Here is a 16545-nt window from a genome sequence, read left to right on the forward strand (position 1 = left end):
TAGCAGATTAAACATGCAAGACATAGTAAAATGCAACACTTATCCCCAGTTTTTAAAAGTGGTAGTAAAGGGAGGATAACCATGTGGCTCTTGCCCAGTGTGTGCTAAGGATGTGGACATTACTGAGGACTTAAGAGGTTTCACTCTGCCCTGGTTGTGCTTGCCCAGCCTTACTGGGTCAATTCCTGCAAGTTGCTTTGCAAATTCCCTGCTTCAGTTTCCCCATAAAAAGATTTTACCAAACAATTTCTGACTTACTATCATAAAGCACTATATGAGAGCTAGTTATGAACCTGGAATTGCTCATAAAATGAAAACATCCAGACAATAACTTAAGCCTATGCAGACTTGTCCAAAAATCTTTTCTCTGTGTGGAGGAAAGCAAAAATGTAAAGAAATACTGTTTACAAAAGTTTCTGACCTCAAAAAAAAAATCGCAAAACAGTGTCAAACCCAAAACCAACCTAGATTAATACGATGTTAATGTTAACAATAGAATACAACCATTTCTTGTAGTTTTTCAAAATTCAGTTTGTGATATTTAGATATTTGGAAAATAAATCCCATACAAGCACAAGCACTACTCCTCTGCGAGCAGTGACCTAGTGAACCAAAGTGTGCATTTTCACTCTGCTCGTCCAAGTGGTGCACTGCTCTGGGAACCGTACACATGGCATCTGCAGGCTTCCCAAAGCCTTGCCAAGGCCAAGGCCAGTCCTGTGTTCAGGTGCAGCTGTGCTCAACAGAAACCTCTTATAACTATTCCTGATCACCACTGGAGTCTACTTCTCATTCACAGGATTCCTCTGGACATTCTTCTTTCTAAAGCCTAAAAGATACCCTTTTAACAGCTTCTCACAGGTCCTTTTAAAATTGTACACACAGACCACTTATATTTGATGGTCTGCATAGCCTGAAGAACTTTATGCATAGCACTGTGGTTTTACACTAAGTCCACTAAAGCTATGCAAATTACAACTAATGGCCCGCCTTAAGTACATGTGGAGAATTAAGGTTTATATTTAGCACTTCACACCCTAGTCTTAGTTTCATTTACTTTAGCATCCTCAAAGGCAAAAAGGCAAACCTGCCCAACAATGAAGCTCAGGCAAGCATCAATATCCCTTTTACCCAGAACGTCTGTTTTTCAAAGCTGAGGGTTGCACAGCAAAATCCCAGCTCCTCAGTAAATGCTTCCAAAGGTGTCAGCTTTGCAAGCGCTCTCTCTCCCAAACCAAATAAAGCACCACATGCAGGTGGTCAGAGCTCTTTATACAAGGTACGACTCGGGGCAGGTTTGCAGGGACAGGATTCCTGACGGCCGCAAGCCGCGCTCCTAAACCCAGCAATGCCCAGCGGTGCACGCCTTCCCCGCAGCGGCCCAGGGGAGGTGGCAGACCGCGGAATCTCCGGCCTGCGAGCTAGCTCTTGCCCTGCCGTGCGGTACCGGCAGGCTGCGGGCCGGGCCCCACCTGGCCTCCCCGTCCCTCCCTGCAACACCAGGCCGCAGCCCCGCGGGGCGGTGCATGATGAAACTTCGCGGCGGGTTTCAACAGCAGCAGGCGTCGTGGGGGGAGGAGCCCGCACGGCCGGGAGCTGCCTTCTTCATCACCCGCCGCGGGCAGGACCGGGGCTCTTCCTGCGCTGGCGGCTGGGACGGGGTAAGGCGCTAGAGCAGGAGGCAGCTTCAGGGTTACGTGCCGTGCCGCTCCGCGCCGCGCAGGGCTGGCCGAGGGAGCCCAACAGGGTCATGGGCCGAGCGCAGCCGCGCAGGCGGCTTTCGTGGGGAGCGGCCGCAGTCCCCGGTCTTTCCGCGCTCCTCCCGGTGCCCTCGCCCCGGCGCCTACCCCGGTGGGTGGGCGATGGGCTGAGGGCCCGCGGTGTGCTGCAGCCGCGTGGAGGCGGAGGGGACGTCCTCCCGGGTGTTAGAGAGCCGCGGGGAGCGTGGGGCACGGGGGACCCGCCACAGCTGGTGGGAAAGCCCAGTTCCACGTGCCTTTTGCAGTCCCAGAGGCGGGCTGCTTCTAGGAACCTGCAGCCAAGTGGTGGTGCTGGGGACCTCAGCTGCATGATGGCAGTCAGGTTAGGGTTAGGGTTCGGATTCAGAGAGCCACAAAGCCTCCAGCTCCAGGGACACTGGGGCTGCAAAAGGCATGCCTAGGGGAGGGAGCCTGGCACTGCACCAGCATTGCTCCTTCCACAGCTTTGTTATCTGGGCTACCCATGGTGCTAGGGAAGTCCAGCCTAAACCTACCCTCTTTCAGTTTGAAACTATTGCCCCTTGTCCTGTTGCTGCAGGACTTAGTAAAAAGCCTCTCTTAATCTTTCTTATAAGTCCTCTTTATGTGTTGAAAGGCCACAGACTGAAAGGACTGTCAGCGTTTCTGCTGAAATGATACTTCCCCAGATGATAACCAATGCCCATGATTTGTAATGAATTGTTCTGTTTGTGCTCTATAAAAAAAATCATAGACAACCGTGGTGTACCTAAAGGTAAACTTAAGCCTAATTTCTTGGTGGCCAGTTTGCTTATCATAGTCTGTGCAAAGCAGGTTTTACCTCGTGTTAGCAAAGTTTGCTGTTTGCTTCATCGGTCCTTCTGACATTTAAGAGATTAATACTCTGTGTTTGTTGATTGTGTTTTCTACATGTCAGCACTTGCTTATAATGTCTTTGTGGGACAGGTTCTCCACTTCAGATAGATACACAGCCTCACAATGTGCGGTATCTGGGCCCTGTTTGGGAGTGATGAATGCCTTTCTGTCCAGTGTCTAAGTGCCATGAAGATAGCACACAGAGGTCCTGATGCATTTCGTTTTGAGAACGTCAATGGATTCACCAACTGTTGTTTTGGTTTCCACCGCCTTGCGGTTGTTGATCAGCTGTATGGTATGCAGCCTATTCGGGTGAAGAAATTCCCATACCTGTGGCTGTGTTACAATGGAGAAATATATAATTTCAAACAGGTAAATGTTGCAGGGATCAATAAGTATTTGTATCCTCAGGTATGCTGAGTTTAAAATAAAGATACATTCTTCTTTATCTCTTGGGAAGGGAAATTCCAAGCCTCTTTTCTCCCCTTCTGTCTTTATAATCACATGCTTCTAGGCTGTCTTGCTCTTAATTTCTTTTGGGTTGTTCAAGCTTTTGAGTGTTACATTTTTATTTTCTGCCTATCAATTCAGATGGAATATGTCACTTTAATATATGTGTAGCATGCATGCTTAGGTATTTAAGTAAAACAGCAAGCACAAGGCAGATGTTTCCATTATGCCACCAAAGTCCTTAGGTGTCTGCAGATGTGTGGCACTTTTAAGAGCCACCTAGGTCAGTCCCTTGGGTGCAAAACAAGCAGCAGCTCTGTACTTAACTTCCTAAAGTACCTGAATGTCCCTGGTGGGTGTGATGCTGCAGCTGAACATCGCTTTGTGTGCCTTAGTCCCTGTGCTGAGCCATCCGTGCCCCCTATGTTACTTGTAAAGGGAAGTGATTCAGGTCATCCAAATTTGGTGTATAAAGCAGCTTACAGTCGTGACTGTTTCTGACTCATGCTGAAACTGAATGCTTAAAGTTAATCATTACTGAGCGTGGTAGTATCAGAAATATAGGAATAATCTGAGATGTCTTAGTACTTATTACAGTTTTGAAGTTGGAGGCAGGCAATGTCAGTGACATCAGTAACGTCACTGGGAATTTGAATAGGCAGGAGATAATTTTTTCCCCCATCTTCAAGTATCTGTTTGAAAGGTGAGATAAACTTTGCCCTGAGGTACACGTGAAATGCATTGTACCAGCAGTCTGTAATACTTGGTGTGTTTTGCATTGTGGTCTTTCTGCTGTTGAACCCTGTAAGAATTACTGTCAGTCGTACTGCACGCAATCGTAAGGGGACTTGCATTGTGCAAATCTCCCTTTGCCATCTTTAGGAGTTTGTTCAGTTGTTCTCATCACATAGTGTATGCTCTTTATATGGGAGTATAAAGAGATTTTTCTTTCAGCCTTGTGGCTGAAAACTACCTAGGAAAGGATCTTTGGTGAAACAGGCATTTGTTGAGGGAAATTACTTAGTTATATTAATATTGACTCAATTTGATCCAACACTTTGCCCCATAAACAACAATTAGAACTGAAGAACTCAAAATGCAGAGCATTGGTTCTCTGGAGTTTCTTGGCTTGTTAGTGTTTTCCTAAAACCCTCTTTCCCCCTGTCTGGTAGATAATGAAAGGACTTTAAGTAGCACCACAAGAAAATGAAGAATATTTGGTCTGGCTTGAGTCCGACAGCTAATTTCTTCCTCCCCCACTCCATCTGCATAGGCAGAGTGAAAAGGTTAGTTTGAGGAATGGAGGAAGATCAGGCAGAAGGAAATGGTTCATAAAAAAAAAAACAAAAAAAATCCCTGAGGAATTGCAGTGACTTTATTTTTTAACTACTCTGCTGCAGAGGTGTTACCACTGTCTGTGTTTTGGAGCAGGGGAGGGCTTCTGTAAATGTTATTATCTGATAAGAAAGTACCACTGAGTGATTTCAGACTATAATAAATGATGTCTTTGATGGTCCTGTTTTGAGTTGGGTTTTTAGAAGCAGAGACTACCTGTGTCTGCCATTTGTCTGTGGGAGATGGGGAGCCTAGTGCTTCTGAAGATCAGGGTCATGGGTTGCGGTTTGACATCCTCAGATAGAAATGTATCCCTTAAAACATGCCATAATGTGAATTGCTTAAGACCACAGAGTCAATTTACATTGTCTGAGACATGATCTGGGTAATATTTTTAACACAGAAGTATAATTGCCTTCTTTGGCAAAAATGTTTATGTAAGTTTTGAACTGTGATTTTACAAAAGAAAAATATTTTTTCTTACTAAACAATTACATGAATGGCGTTGGGGTTTTTTCCCAATTAATAAGCGGTCAGTGTTTGCAAATTCTTATGTTTTCTTTCTATTTTTTTTTAGTTACAGAAGCAGTTTGGATTTGAATATCAAACATTAGTGGATGGCGAGGTTATCCTTCATCTTTACAACCGAGGAGGAATAGAACAAACAGCATCCATGCTAGATGGTGTATTTGCTTTCATCCTTCTGGACACTGCAAATAGAAAGGTGTTTCTGGCGAGGGATACCTATGGAGTCAGACCACTGTTTAAGGTGCTGACTGATGATGGATTTTTGGGTGTCTGTTCTGAGGCAAAAGGTAAGACCAGTTGTGTTTAGTGCCTAAATAAACTTAGATATTGTTGTCAGAGACAAACTACTTTGTTAGGCTTTTCTTCTAAGTGTGACAAGAAAGTGAACTGTAAGTTCAGTAATAAATGAACTATATTTAGAAGTCTTTCAGTAATAAATGAACTATATTTAGAAGTCTAAGGGCTACATATTGTTAGAACAAAACCCACAGATAGTAAACCTCTAAGATGTGTAATTGTCCTTAATATCTCTAAAATAACTTGCTTATTTAATTTGGTAATTCTTTTTGTTCTAGAATCATAGAAGTATTGAGCCCAAGATGTTTTGTTACCCTGAAGTTAAATGTAGCCTACAGAGTTAGGCTAGATTTATGCTATGATAAATTACATCAGAATTTGGTTCTGGTGTTCTGTGGTGAACTGGGAAATAGTGCTGCACGAGCTGCTAACCTGTAAAAGCCAGGAATTTTAAAACCCTACTGAAATTTCCTGCAGCATTGGGTAATTTTTTGGTGACACTTACTTTATTTGATGATGATTTTTTTTCCTTCAAAATGACAAATGTTTTTTAAAGTAGTTATCTCCAGTCTTGACACTTGCATGAACAATTCTGAACAGTGCCAAAAGGGATTTTATTGCCTAAAATGCACTTTGGCTAAAATTGACTTTAATTACTTGTGTCCTTCCTGTTTACTGTGTATCAGTTTTATTATTGGACTCTAATGTAGCTTGACTCCTTTAATAGTAGTACTACATACTACAGTACAGTCTGGAACTGGTGAGTTATGAAATCACTAAATCACTGTCAATTAAGCAGTCACTTCAGTGATGTAGTTTTATTACAACTCCCTTGTTAGCTTGACTACACCTAATTTTAAACACAAAATCAGTTGTTAATTGTCATTTGAATTCTCATAAGCCTGTTACATTTTGACCTGGACATCATGTCAAGAAAGTGCTGCTCTTAATGCTCACAGGGATATAAATTGCTACTTGTTGGCTTCCCATTGCTGTTGTCTGCCTCAGCTTAAGATGGCTCAGATCTGTGTGTGTAACCGGTCAGCCGCAGAGTCATGCGCTAGCCAGAACAGACTCCAACTCAAATGATTTATTTTTTTTTTAAATACCAAATTTAAGATCTGGAACAAATATTTGTGTATTGGTTTAGTACAGATGCTGTTGTGTGAGTTGTAACTAATCAGGTAAAAACTGACCTTCCCCCCCCCCCCCCCCATTTTATCTGTAGGACTTATCAACTTGAAGCATTCATCATCCTTATGTTCTAAAGTGGAACCATTTCTCCCCGGTCATTATGAAGTGTTGGATTTAAAGCCCTCTGGCAAAGTTGCATCAGTGGAATTAGTAAAATTTCATAGCTATAAAGATGAACCACTCCATGTTGCATGCGATACAGTGGAAACTCTGCCTTCAGGTAGTACACCAAAGTATTTCCTGCTGCTTCTGATTTAAAAAGAATTTGAGTGGTTTAAAAAAGTGCCAACTGGAAGAACCTTTATAATGTAAGGACTTAAGAATTGTTTTTGTAGACGCTCATGTACAAAGATGAACTTGCATGCCCTCATTATCAAAGGAAAATTTAGACAAATATCTTTGTTTCCTAACAGCATGATCTATCAAAGTCTAAGTGGTGCTTCTTGGATTTCTTTTCCTTTTCTGTTCTGGATAGGCTTTGATGTTGAAACCGTGAAGAGCAACATCCGTATTCTGTTTGAAAATGCTGTTAGAAAACGTTTGATGGCTCACAGAAGGATTGGTTGTCTTCTGTCAGGTAAGTAGCAAGAATCGCATTGATTCTTTATCTTGACTGTTTTTCACCCACCTCTGTTAGTCAGACAAAAGTATACTGGTTGTTCTGCTGTGATGTACCCAGAGTGATATAAATCTTCATTTGCTTCATAGAGCAGATAACAGAGAACTTTAGTTTCTAATAAAGTTTTCCAGTTTACAGATACCTTGAAAATCTTACAATTTTAAAGCCATACTCTGGTGTGGAATGTTGGTTTGTGGAGACATGACTATTTTTAATTAGGATGAAAAAACTATATTGAAAAATAACCCTGTGTACACGTAAATATACGAGATTCATGCTTTAGGTCAATGTCTAAAAAGAAAATGTAATTGCATTCACTTTGCATGGGTTGAGCATAGGAAAAAGTCTTTGGCATGTTTCAGATAGTAGGAGGAAATGAAGTTCTTACTTGTCACCTTCTTTGATTTAGCCTCCATCCTAGACTGCCCTTGATTTACCAAATTACAGGGGACATCTGGACCAAAATTGATTGCTACATTCTTTTTCAGGTGAGGTACAGGAAGTTGTTCACTGACTTAGGTCATCTGTGATGTGATCTGGTGGTTCAGTGTTACAGAGGTACTTTTAGAGATAAAGCCTTTGTAGCCTTGAGATTCACATCTTATTTAGTTTTGTAGCACTTTGTACTTGTGGTTAGAGTTCTGAAATGCTGTTGATGCATTCACTGAACATCAGTAATTGCACTCATATGTAATTAACCCTATTACATGTGCATTTGAATGCGAGAGAACTGCCTAGGAGACACGGTTGGACCATTTCCTTACTGTGGCATCAGAAAAAGTAGGATGGAGATAAATGAAATGGGGAGATACATGGAGTTTAAAGATCCCAGCCTCAGTAAAAAGCCTGTTCAAACCCCAAATTTCACATATCAAATTAGAAGGCAGTCAGCAGCTCCTCAGATGCACATGCAGAATGTATTAATAGCAAAACTAAGTGCCATTGCTAGTATAATACCAGAGTATCTCAGTGCTTCACAATTGTGGCTATGCTTGGAGCATCACAGCTGGAAAATGCTTTTGTTTCCAATCACACAGGAAGTTCTGCAACTTTGCAGTGGAAACTCAGGTTTTGATTTCCCTGATTTCCACATCCTAAGCACTCAGTTTTATTTCTGTGTTCCACTTTTCTCAGACTCTGCATGTAATTTCTACATTTTATTTGCAAGGTGTCATGTCCACAGAAGGGATCAGGGTGGGAATGGATGCTAATGCACTCAGCTGAAAAACCACATGCAGACTGTAGGAAACAGAGAGAAGAGGATTTTGTCTTATGCTTGTTAGAACTGCAGGCAGGTGTGGGAGATCAGGTACTGTTTTGCTCAGTATTTCAAAGGGAAACAGCAAGTAGAACTAGTCAAGGATTAGCAGAACTACCTCAAGAGAATAACAAGGTGGAGTCTTGGAGTGCATCTAGGCAGCTTGTGTATCTCTTGGGTTTGTTGTTTGTTTTCTGTTCAAATCCCTCCACTATTCGAGAAGGGAAAGGAGGGAAAAAAAGAATGTCACTAGTGAACCTAGTGAAGTTTGATGTTTAAAAAAATAATGGCACTCAAACCTCACTTTTAAAATGATTGGGAAAGAGTAGAATCCTTACACTAAACATTAATACTTTATCCTCTTTCTTCAAACAGCAAACCAAAAAATATATCACATAGTTCTGTCAGTGAAGCATGAAATGTGTAGGTAGGAAGAGGATAGAGAAATGAATCTCATTACAGCAGAGTTGAGAATAGGCATGTTCTGCAGTGGTACAGTGTTTTCAGAATACTTTCTGTGTATCTTAAAGAAGGATTTCCACTGATGCTTCTGACACCAAAAGTACTAACAACTGTTACTGAAGATGTTCCAGTAAAGCTGTCTAATTCTCTTGTTAAGCAGAGTTAAACCGCACTTGTACAAGAAGTACCTTGGATTCGCATGGCTTAAAAATGAAGCCCACACGTGAGATTCCACTACCTAGATTCAGTGTCCTCAAGGGGAAGCAAAAACCAGGCAAACACCTAACAAAATAATTTGGTTTGTTGGCAGGGGGCTTAGATTCCAGCTTGGTTGCAGCTGTTCTTCTGAAACTCATGAAAGAAATCAACATCAGTTATTCATTACAAACCTTTGCAATTGGAATGGAAAACAGTCCTGACTTACTGGCTGCCAGAAAGGTATAGTAAGTGTTGCTTTCCATTTGTTCTGAGCTGCTGGGTGCTAAACGGTGTATATTAATGGTGCTAACTTCATGCTATGGTATTAATAGTAACACTGAATATTTATGTATTGCTGTGATGTAAATCAATTTGCAGTAAATCATTTAGTACAACATTGCTGCTTAGTTAAATGAGAGAGACAGTTTAGCTTTACCTGTTTTCTCTTGTATTTGGAAGACTTTCATGACAGACTCTCACTGTGTTGTTACCAAAAGCATGGTGCTTTGGAGTTGTCTCAATTCTGCCTCTGTGTTTTAGGGTAAATCTCCATGCTGTGGTTCCTATGCTGTGGCATTTGTATATATGTTAAATGCTTTAAGTTAATCATCAGTTTACTGAATTAAGAGCCTTGGACAAACTGTTTGCCATCTGGGGTACTCTTTGGGTATGCAGGCTGTCCTGGCTTTTGAGCTGCTTTTTCTCTTCAGGACAAGTATCTGGAGTATTTAGAGCCTTTACAGATGCTGTTATGCTTTGGGCAAGCAGCTGGATGGCTGTTGTAATCGTGATTGAACATTGTAATTAGGGAGACTATGTTCCTTCTGGTGAATGTACCACTGCAAGTCAGAGGCTGCTACAGTATCATCTTTTCTTGGCCTAGTGTCCTGTAATTCTCATTGTGGCAGAAGGGAGCTGGTGCTTTCATGCAATGTGTGTGTTTTTAAGTACAATGTATGTTTAAAAAATGTTTTAATTGAAAAGCAGTACATTACTGTGATCTTTTGCAAGTAGGTGGCAGCACATATAGGCAGTGAACATCATGAAGTAATATTTAATTCTGAAGAGGGAATTCAGGCGATAGAGGACGTTATCTTCTCCTTGGAAACCTATGATATAACAACAATAAGAGCTTCCATTGGTAAGATTTCTTTCTTTTTTTTTTTTTTTTCCCTAACAGCAGCCTTTGCTTTATATTGTCCAAATAAAATTTTTTGCAAAATCACGTAGTCATTTACTAGATCCTTTAGAATTCTCAGAACCTGAGGGCTGGAAATCCCGTATTCTGCTCCCCAGTCTTGTCTGTGATGCCACACTGAGGCAAAACTGTTAGTAATTTCAAAGTCACCGACTGTACAAAACAATTGTCAAGAGCTGTTCCTGAAGCTTTGGGATGAAAAACAGAAGTTGTGTGAAGAAGAAACATTAGATCTAAGATCTAGGTTTTCCCCGAAGGAAGAGGGGAAATGTACAGGTTATCTGAGGTACTGAATGTTATGATAACAAACCAATTATGATTAGTATAAAAATTATGCAAGGAAGGGTAAAGTGAAGTATTTCTTGTCACCCTATAGTAACATGTTCACTCAAGCCAGGTAGACTTCTTATAATGTATCTTTGATTCTGAGAAATGAAGGAAGTCACCAGCAGCTTCTCGGAAAGGGTTGCCAGCCTGATAGAATGAAAAATCCTAATTCAGTGTGACCTGCTGTGCAGTGCAGGCTTTGACATTTTACCCAGTTAGTCTTGTGTTTTCCTAAAGCATTGCAAAAAAATTAAGCCAAAAAGGCAACACAGTTTTGAAAACCCAAGTTCCCTGTGTGGAATCTGGGACGTGAAGTTATGACTTTATAATGTGAAATATTGAAAGTATTTATTTAAAAAATAAACTTTTCAGCTGTCATCTTTTTTTTGTGATTGCTGCTTAGTATGAACTGGATCCTTTTCCTTAGATCCTTGTCTTATGAAAGCATGTTCTTTGGAAAGATGCAGTAAGGAGAAGGCGTTAATTCTGATTAATAAATAATTATTGGGGGGAAAAAAAAAAAAAGGGCTTCCTGCAGTTCAACCCACAGTGGCAGAGAGCTAAAGAGCAACTTTTGTTGGTAGTTTTCTTATCCAAAGTGGAAAGGTTTCTTCAGGACTGTGCTGGAATTAAGTATGTGCTTCATTTCAAACTGAATCAGAATAACACCTCTATGTGCTCCCATAAGAATCCTCCAGTGTTTCCAGGATCACAGTCATATCTTTATGATATTTTGAGGGCTAAGTGTAGGTACACAGTTTAGATGTATCTGCAGTACCTAGTGTGGCTGTTCATGGCTTTGAATAACAATGAGATGTTATTTTTGCATATTGCAGTTGTTTGCCACAGAAGAAGGTAGTGTAGGAGAAAAACTTATAAAATGCTAATTTAAAACTTGGCTTGCTGTGTATTGCATTAAAATACAGCTACATGTATGATAACTTTATACTTTTTTGTTTTTAAGGTATGTATCTTGTCTCCAAATATATACAGAAGAAAACAGATAGTGTGGTCATTTTCTCAGGAGAAGGATCAGATGAGCTGACGCAAGGATATATATATTTCCATAAGGTAGATATATTCCCTATGAAGAAATCACTTGAACTGCTTGTCCCCTTCAGTGGACAAATCTCCGAGATTCCAAGGTGTGATGCTTGAGAGTTGTCACAGCTGTATATTTGTTGAGACTTTCTCCTCGGGTGGCATAAAGTCCAAGGGATTTAATTTAATCACATAAAAAACAAAAGCCCCCAAAAACCAACCAAATACCCCAATTTTTAAAAAAATTCTTGAGACTGCTGTTTCTTGTATGCAGTCTTTGCTAGTTCTGACATCACTTGGTGATCACAACAACTCAAACACAGGACAGCAAGTAATGGTTTCCTCAGTGCAGCTATATTATGTCTGTGTGCTATGTGCATGTCTGATTACAGGCACCATCCCCTGAAGAGGCCGCAGAAGAGAGCGAGAGGCTTCTGAAGGAGCTGTACCTGTTTGATGTGCTTCGTGCGGACAGAACTACTGCAGCACATGGGTAAAACATACTCTCTTGGATGCTGAGGACTTCTGTGATTTAAAAGCCTAAGAAGATCATAAAAGTTTTGTTGCTATTGAGGAAAATACAACAGTTAATTGTTGACTTGCTGTTACTGTTTGAATAACTAAGTGATTCAGAATATTGTGGTGCAGGATAATTTTATTCCTACTGTCTGAGTTTAAAATAATTGAAGATGATCATTGGTCTTCAGAGTAGTAATAGCAAATGGGGTGCACCCCAGACTGTGCTTGAGCTGTGTATCTTAATATAACTTGAGACACCACCCACTTTGGCAGAGCAGTTTGTAGCCTGAAGGAGTTTAAGCAACAGCAAACCACACACCACAAAATTTAATCCATTCTTCTGTGACTATAGGGCCCACTGTGTTGCCAGCTGATGCGGGAAATGTCTTTTGTCTGATATTGTACTAGTCTTCATAGAAGCATTGAATTGGAAATATATATATGTAGAGTTAAGGAGGGAAGGCAAAGTCATATTTGACTTTGTTTTTTTCTGAGGTTTAGACGAAGAGGAATCTTGAATTGGATAATCAGCACACATATGAAGAATTAAAAGAACTTAAAGAGGAAAGTGTGTACATTGAGTCTGGTAGATGACCGTAATAAGTATTGCTGGGAAATGGCTGTAAATTAGAAAAAGACGGTACCTTTGGCAAAGCAGATAACTTGCCTATTGGAAAACTTGTGTGGTATATTGATCCTGCCACAAAATGACTTGCCCAGTTTTTTATACTTCCTTACATTTCTTCTTCCTGTATAAAAGATGGACAAGCAGTAGTCCTGCCGTTTGCCTCATAATTTGATTTGGGCTGAAAAATTTGGCCACATATCCAAGGCTGTTTAGTATCTCACTCTGGCTGCTTTTTGGAGAGTTGCCTTTTCTTGAGGTTTTTTGGCATGGGGGGTGTTACCTGAAGTACTTGAAGCTCTTTAGCAGAGGAAAAGCTGCAGAAACAATGAAATTACTAGTATGCAGCATAACATCTCTATTTGACTTTGAAACTGGGCAGCTTAATGTCTCCTGAAGAAACACACTGACTGAGAGGGGGTCTTCTTACTGAAGACACAGTTACTCTAATTCTATCTGTTGCCTTCAGTATCATTAGAAGTCATGATATATGTAAGAATATAAGGAAGAAGACTTTGTACGTGTATAACTGCCACTGGTATAGGAGAGAAAGTGTAAATGCTGCAGAATAATAAATAACTTAATGGTGTCCATGCGGCTCCTTTTAGTTTGTTTCTTGATAACACAAATGTGGATTTCAAAAATGATAGAGCAAAAAGCTTTGCTTGATTCTGTGACATCTTTACAAATGCTGAGCTGCAAATCTCGGGTGAGCAACTTGGTAGTCCTCTGGGGGCAACAGGTTTTTTTTGTTTTCCAATGGTTTTTTGCTTACATGGTCCAATGTTTGTTGCAAATCCCGCAGGACTGTAGTCTTTAAATTCATTGTGCTAGAAGCTGCCCAGCAGATGGCATCATAAATCATTGATATCTCTATTAAATCTTAACTTTACAGTTTGATGAATTAAATGCAGATAGTCATGAATATGCAAGTGAAATTTCTTCAAAGTAAAAGCAGAAAAGCTTGTTTATATGGAGTACAGGGAATGCTTAACAGTAAAGAATTCTGTAAGTATATGGCTTGTTGGTTTAATTCAGTGTCTTTTTGTGTTTATTTTCCCTGTTTAGTCTTGAACTGAGAGTCCCATTTTTGGATCACCGGTTTACTTCTTATTATTTATCTCTACCAGCAGAACTGCGAATCCCAAAGGTATGTAAAACTAGGGTTGGACCCAGTGCGATCTTATATGTTCACTGGTTTGTATTCAAAGCATGACCAAATTGCTGAATTCAGTGGTTATGTTCTCTATCCAAAGTTAAGTATACTTTTAAATATTTTGCTGGATTGTTGGACTACTGAAACCCTTTTCTGACCAGACCTTCTGAAAGAAAACTGTTTCTTCTGTGTTTAAAGCCAAATGTTTATACTGCCATTGGTAAGACTCACAACATTGTTTATTTTTCTGCAAACAGAATGGAATTGAAAAGTACCTTCTAAGACAGGCCTTTGAAGATTCCAACTTGCTTCCCAAAGAAATACTCTGGAGACCCAAAGAAGCTTTCAGTGATGGTATAGCATCAGTAAAGAAATCCTGGTTTTCTATTCTTCAGGACTATATTGATCAACAGGTACAATACTACGGGTTTTTTGTCTTTCACATTTAGGTGTATTAGATATGGCTGCCAAAGGGAGGCAGTTCACATGCTTAGTTAGGAAAATAAATCTGGGTATGATAGAAACTTGAGCTTCGTGGTAGAGCAGCAAGGTAAACTTTAATGAGCGGTCTTCTGTCTTCTAATGGTCTTCTGGTTAAAGGCATTTGAAATCCTAGATAGAAAGAAATGTTAGAGCCTGACAGAAATGACTGTGTAAGGAAATGAACAGCATTTAAGCATCTGGGTTGCAAATTAGATTGTATTGGCAAACACAATTTCTGGGCTACACACAAAGCAGTTGCTTCAGCTGAAAGCACTTACATGAACTTACTCTGCTGAGTAACAGCATAATGATTTTATAATGTCCTTGCTTGTTTACTTCATTTATTTTTCCAAGCCATGCCTGCCTAAGCCCTTTTGCTTTTTAAAGCCTCTGCTTGCATTGCTAACCAGTAAAGACCTACAGTATTTTGACTTTGGACAACAGATAATCATCTCTGATGTACAGAGGCAGTTTAATCGTCCAGGAGGGAATAACACCCAGTTTACACCAGAGCACTGTTACATAAAAATATGTGTAGTCGAGCCTGTAGATGAGTGCTTGTTGTCCTATCACCAAGTGCTTATTTCCCTTTTTCTTTCTCTGTATCCAAGAAAGTAGTTGGGCCACAGTGTTGTGCTGCCTGCACTGAGCCTGCATTGGAGTATTGGGGCAAATTTATTTCATGGCTGTGAGGAGTTGGTCAACATGTTGGCAGTTGAAGCTGCTTTAGAAATTACCTCAATTGGTGTAACTTTTCATTCTCTCTTTCTTTGTCAGCTTAGCATCTGCAGATGTCTTTGTCTCTTTGTCCCAGGTCTTTTGTTGCTAAGAGCTTGGTTATAAAAGCATAGTCAACAGCTCTCTGTGAGCTGAAAAAAACCTCCCAAGTAGCCACTTACATGGCAAACAGACTGTTCTCGTTGATTCACAGCAAAGAGAAGGATAGGAAGGAAGTTCTTGTGAGCTTACTAACAAAGGTGAATGTAACCCAAACAGAAATGGAAATACAGTTATGTATTCATAAAGATCAAGAGAGACAGAGATTTATCTGTCAGAAGCCTCTGCTTCTAGAACAGAGTTTACTTTTTTTTTTTTTTTTTTTTTTTTAAATCTTTGGGCATTCAGTTGGTGAATCCTTGTATGTCTTTTATCTTGCAGCAAATTGACTTGTAAAGAGTTAAATGTATTTGCAGCTTAACTGGAGTTTTGCTGATGTCTACAGGTTGATGACCTTCTGCTGGAAAAGGCAGTGGAGAAATATCCTTTCAATCCTCCAAAAACAAAAGAAAGTTATTACTACCGGCAGATCTTTGAAAAGCACTACCCAGGGCAAAGCAACTGGCTGCCCCACTACTGGATGCCAAGATGGGTTAAAGCTACTGATCCTTCTGCTCGCACATTGAAACATTACAAGTCAGCTACTCAAGAGTAGGCTGTTAAAACAAGCCCCCAAACAGAAGTGCTGCGAGCAATTTGCATGCACTCTGCTTTAAAAACAAGCAAACAATGCAAACCTAAAGCTTAAATGGTCTTTAAGATGCATTTTGACAATGCTGTTGGAGATAAGAGCTTTCTGTGGTTAGTGTACTATTAAAATTCACCCTGCTGTACCAAAACTTTGTCATTCGTGGGAAAAAAGCTTTATTACAAGGAGCTACCTTATTTGGCAGCTATGTTCCTTATGTGACCTTGATTGTATTAGTTTGCCTTGCAGTCATTTAATATATACTAATGTGAACTCTGGTTTGAGGACTTGAATAAGAGTAAGTGTTGCTGGCCCTCTGAGCCAAGGGGAATTTGACAATTTAGTGATTGGTGTGGTGTTCCTGGCTGTGGGATTTGAGTAGTCTGTCTATATTACTCTATTCTGAATGTCTTTCTAAGCATTCCTGAGAACCTTGATCTGGTTTTCAAAAGGTATTTAAATATTCATAGCTATGCAGAGATGCTTACTAGTATTTATCATAGTGGTGGTGCTGGGCGTTACTCAATTAAACTAATGGGAATTGAATTTGTTATTGTAAAGCTACCAGTTGGTTGGTTTGAATCTTTTAAATATGTCAGCAGTCTAAAGATATTGTGACTGTTACCAAAGAGAAGAGCAGCCTTTGTTTCTAACTCAAGGGTTTCAATTCTTAAATTTATTTATTATTAAAAATCGAATGTTAATGGAGTGATTTGTGTCAATCTGATGGAAGTTACATGACTAAGTATTTTAAGAATTTTTTCACTTACTGTAATTGTTTTTCCACCTATGAGAT

At 40.1% G+C, this 16545-nt stretch overlaps 1 protein-coding gene across 1 annotated transcript; it reads left to right on the top strand.

The window, feature by feature from the left end:
- The first annotated feature begins 1521 nt into the window (after positions 1-1521).
- ASNS (asparagine synthetase (glutamine-hydrolyzing)) lies at positions 1522-15900 on the top strand. Its single transcript, XM_061469293.1, has 12 exons — positions 1522-1661; positions 2685-2966; positions 4957-5194; positions 6433-6618; positions 6874-6975; positions 9048-9175; positions 9950-10076; positions 11425-11531; positions 11894-11994; positions 13714-13795; positions 14059-14214; positions 15507-15900. Exons 2-12 carry the CDS (start codon positions 2718-2720, stop codon positions 15714-15716), a joined length of 1686 nt encoding a protein of 561 aa, XP_061325277.1. The 5' UTR covers positions 1522-1661; positions 2685-2717; the 3' UTR covers positions 15717-15900.
- The last annotated feature ends 645 nt before the right edge of the window (positions 15901-16545 follow it).

Source organism: Pezoporus flaviventris, unplaced genomic scaffold (assembly GCF_033815535.1).
Source record: "Pezoporus flaviventris isolate CSIRO_AGI_PZ_B2104156 unplaced genomic scaffold, CSIRO_AGI_Pfla_v1 ptg000055l, whole genome shotgun sequence".
Lineage (NCBI taxonomy): Eukaryota > Metazoa > Chordata > Aves > Psittaciformes > Psittacidae > Pezoporus > Pezoporus flaviventris.

Bases quoted from the DNA above. Each gene is read 5' to 3' on its own strand.
- ASNS (XM_061469293.1), top strand. From the start codon at position 2,718: ATGTGCGGTATCTGGGCCCTGTTTGGGAGTGATGAATGCCTTTCTGTC. The intron at 6,619-6,873 runs GTAGTACACCAA...TGTTCTGGATAG, and splicing joins AGTGGAAACTCTGCCTTCAG to GCTTTGATGTTGAAACCGTG. The intron at 10,077-11,424 runs GTAAGATTTCTT...TTTGTTTTTAAG, and splicing joins AACAATAAGAGCTTCCATTG to GTATGTATCTTGTCTCCAAA.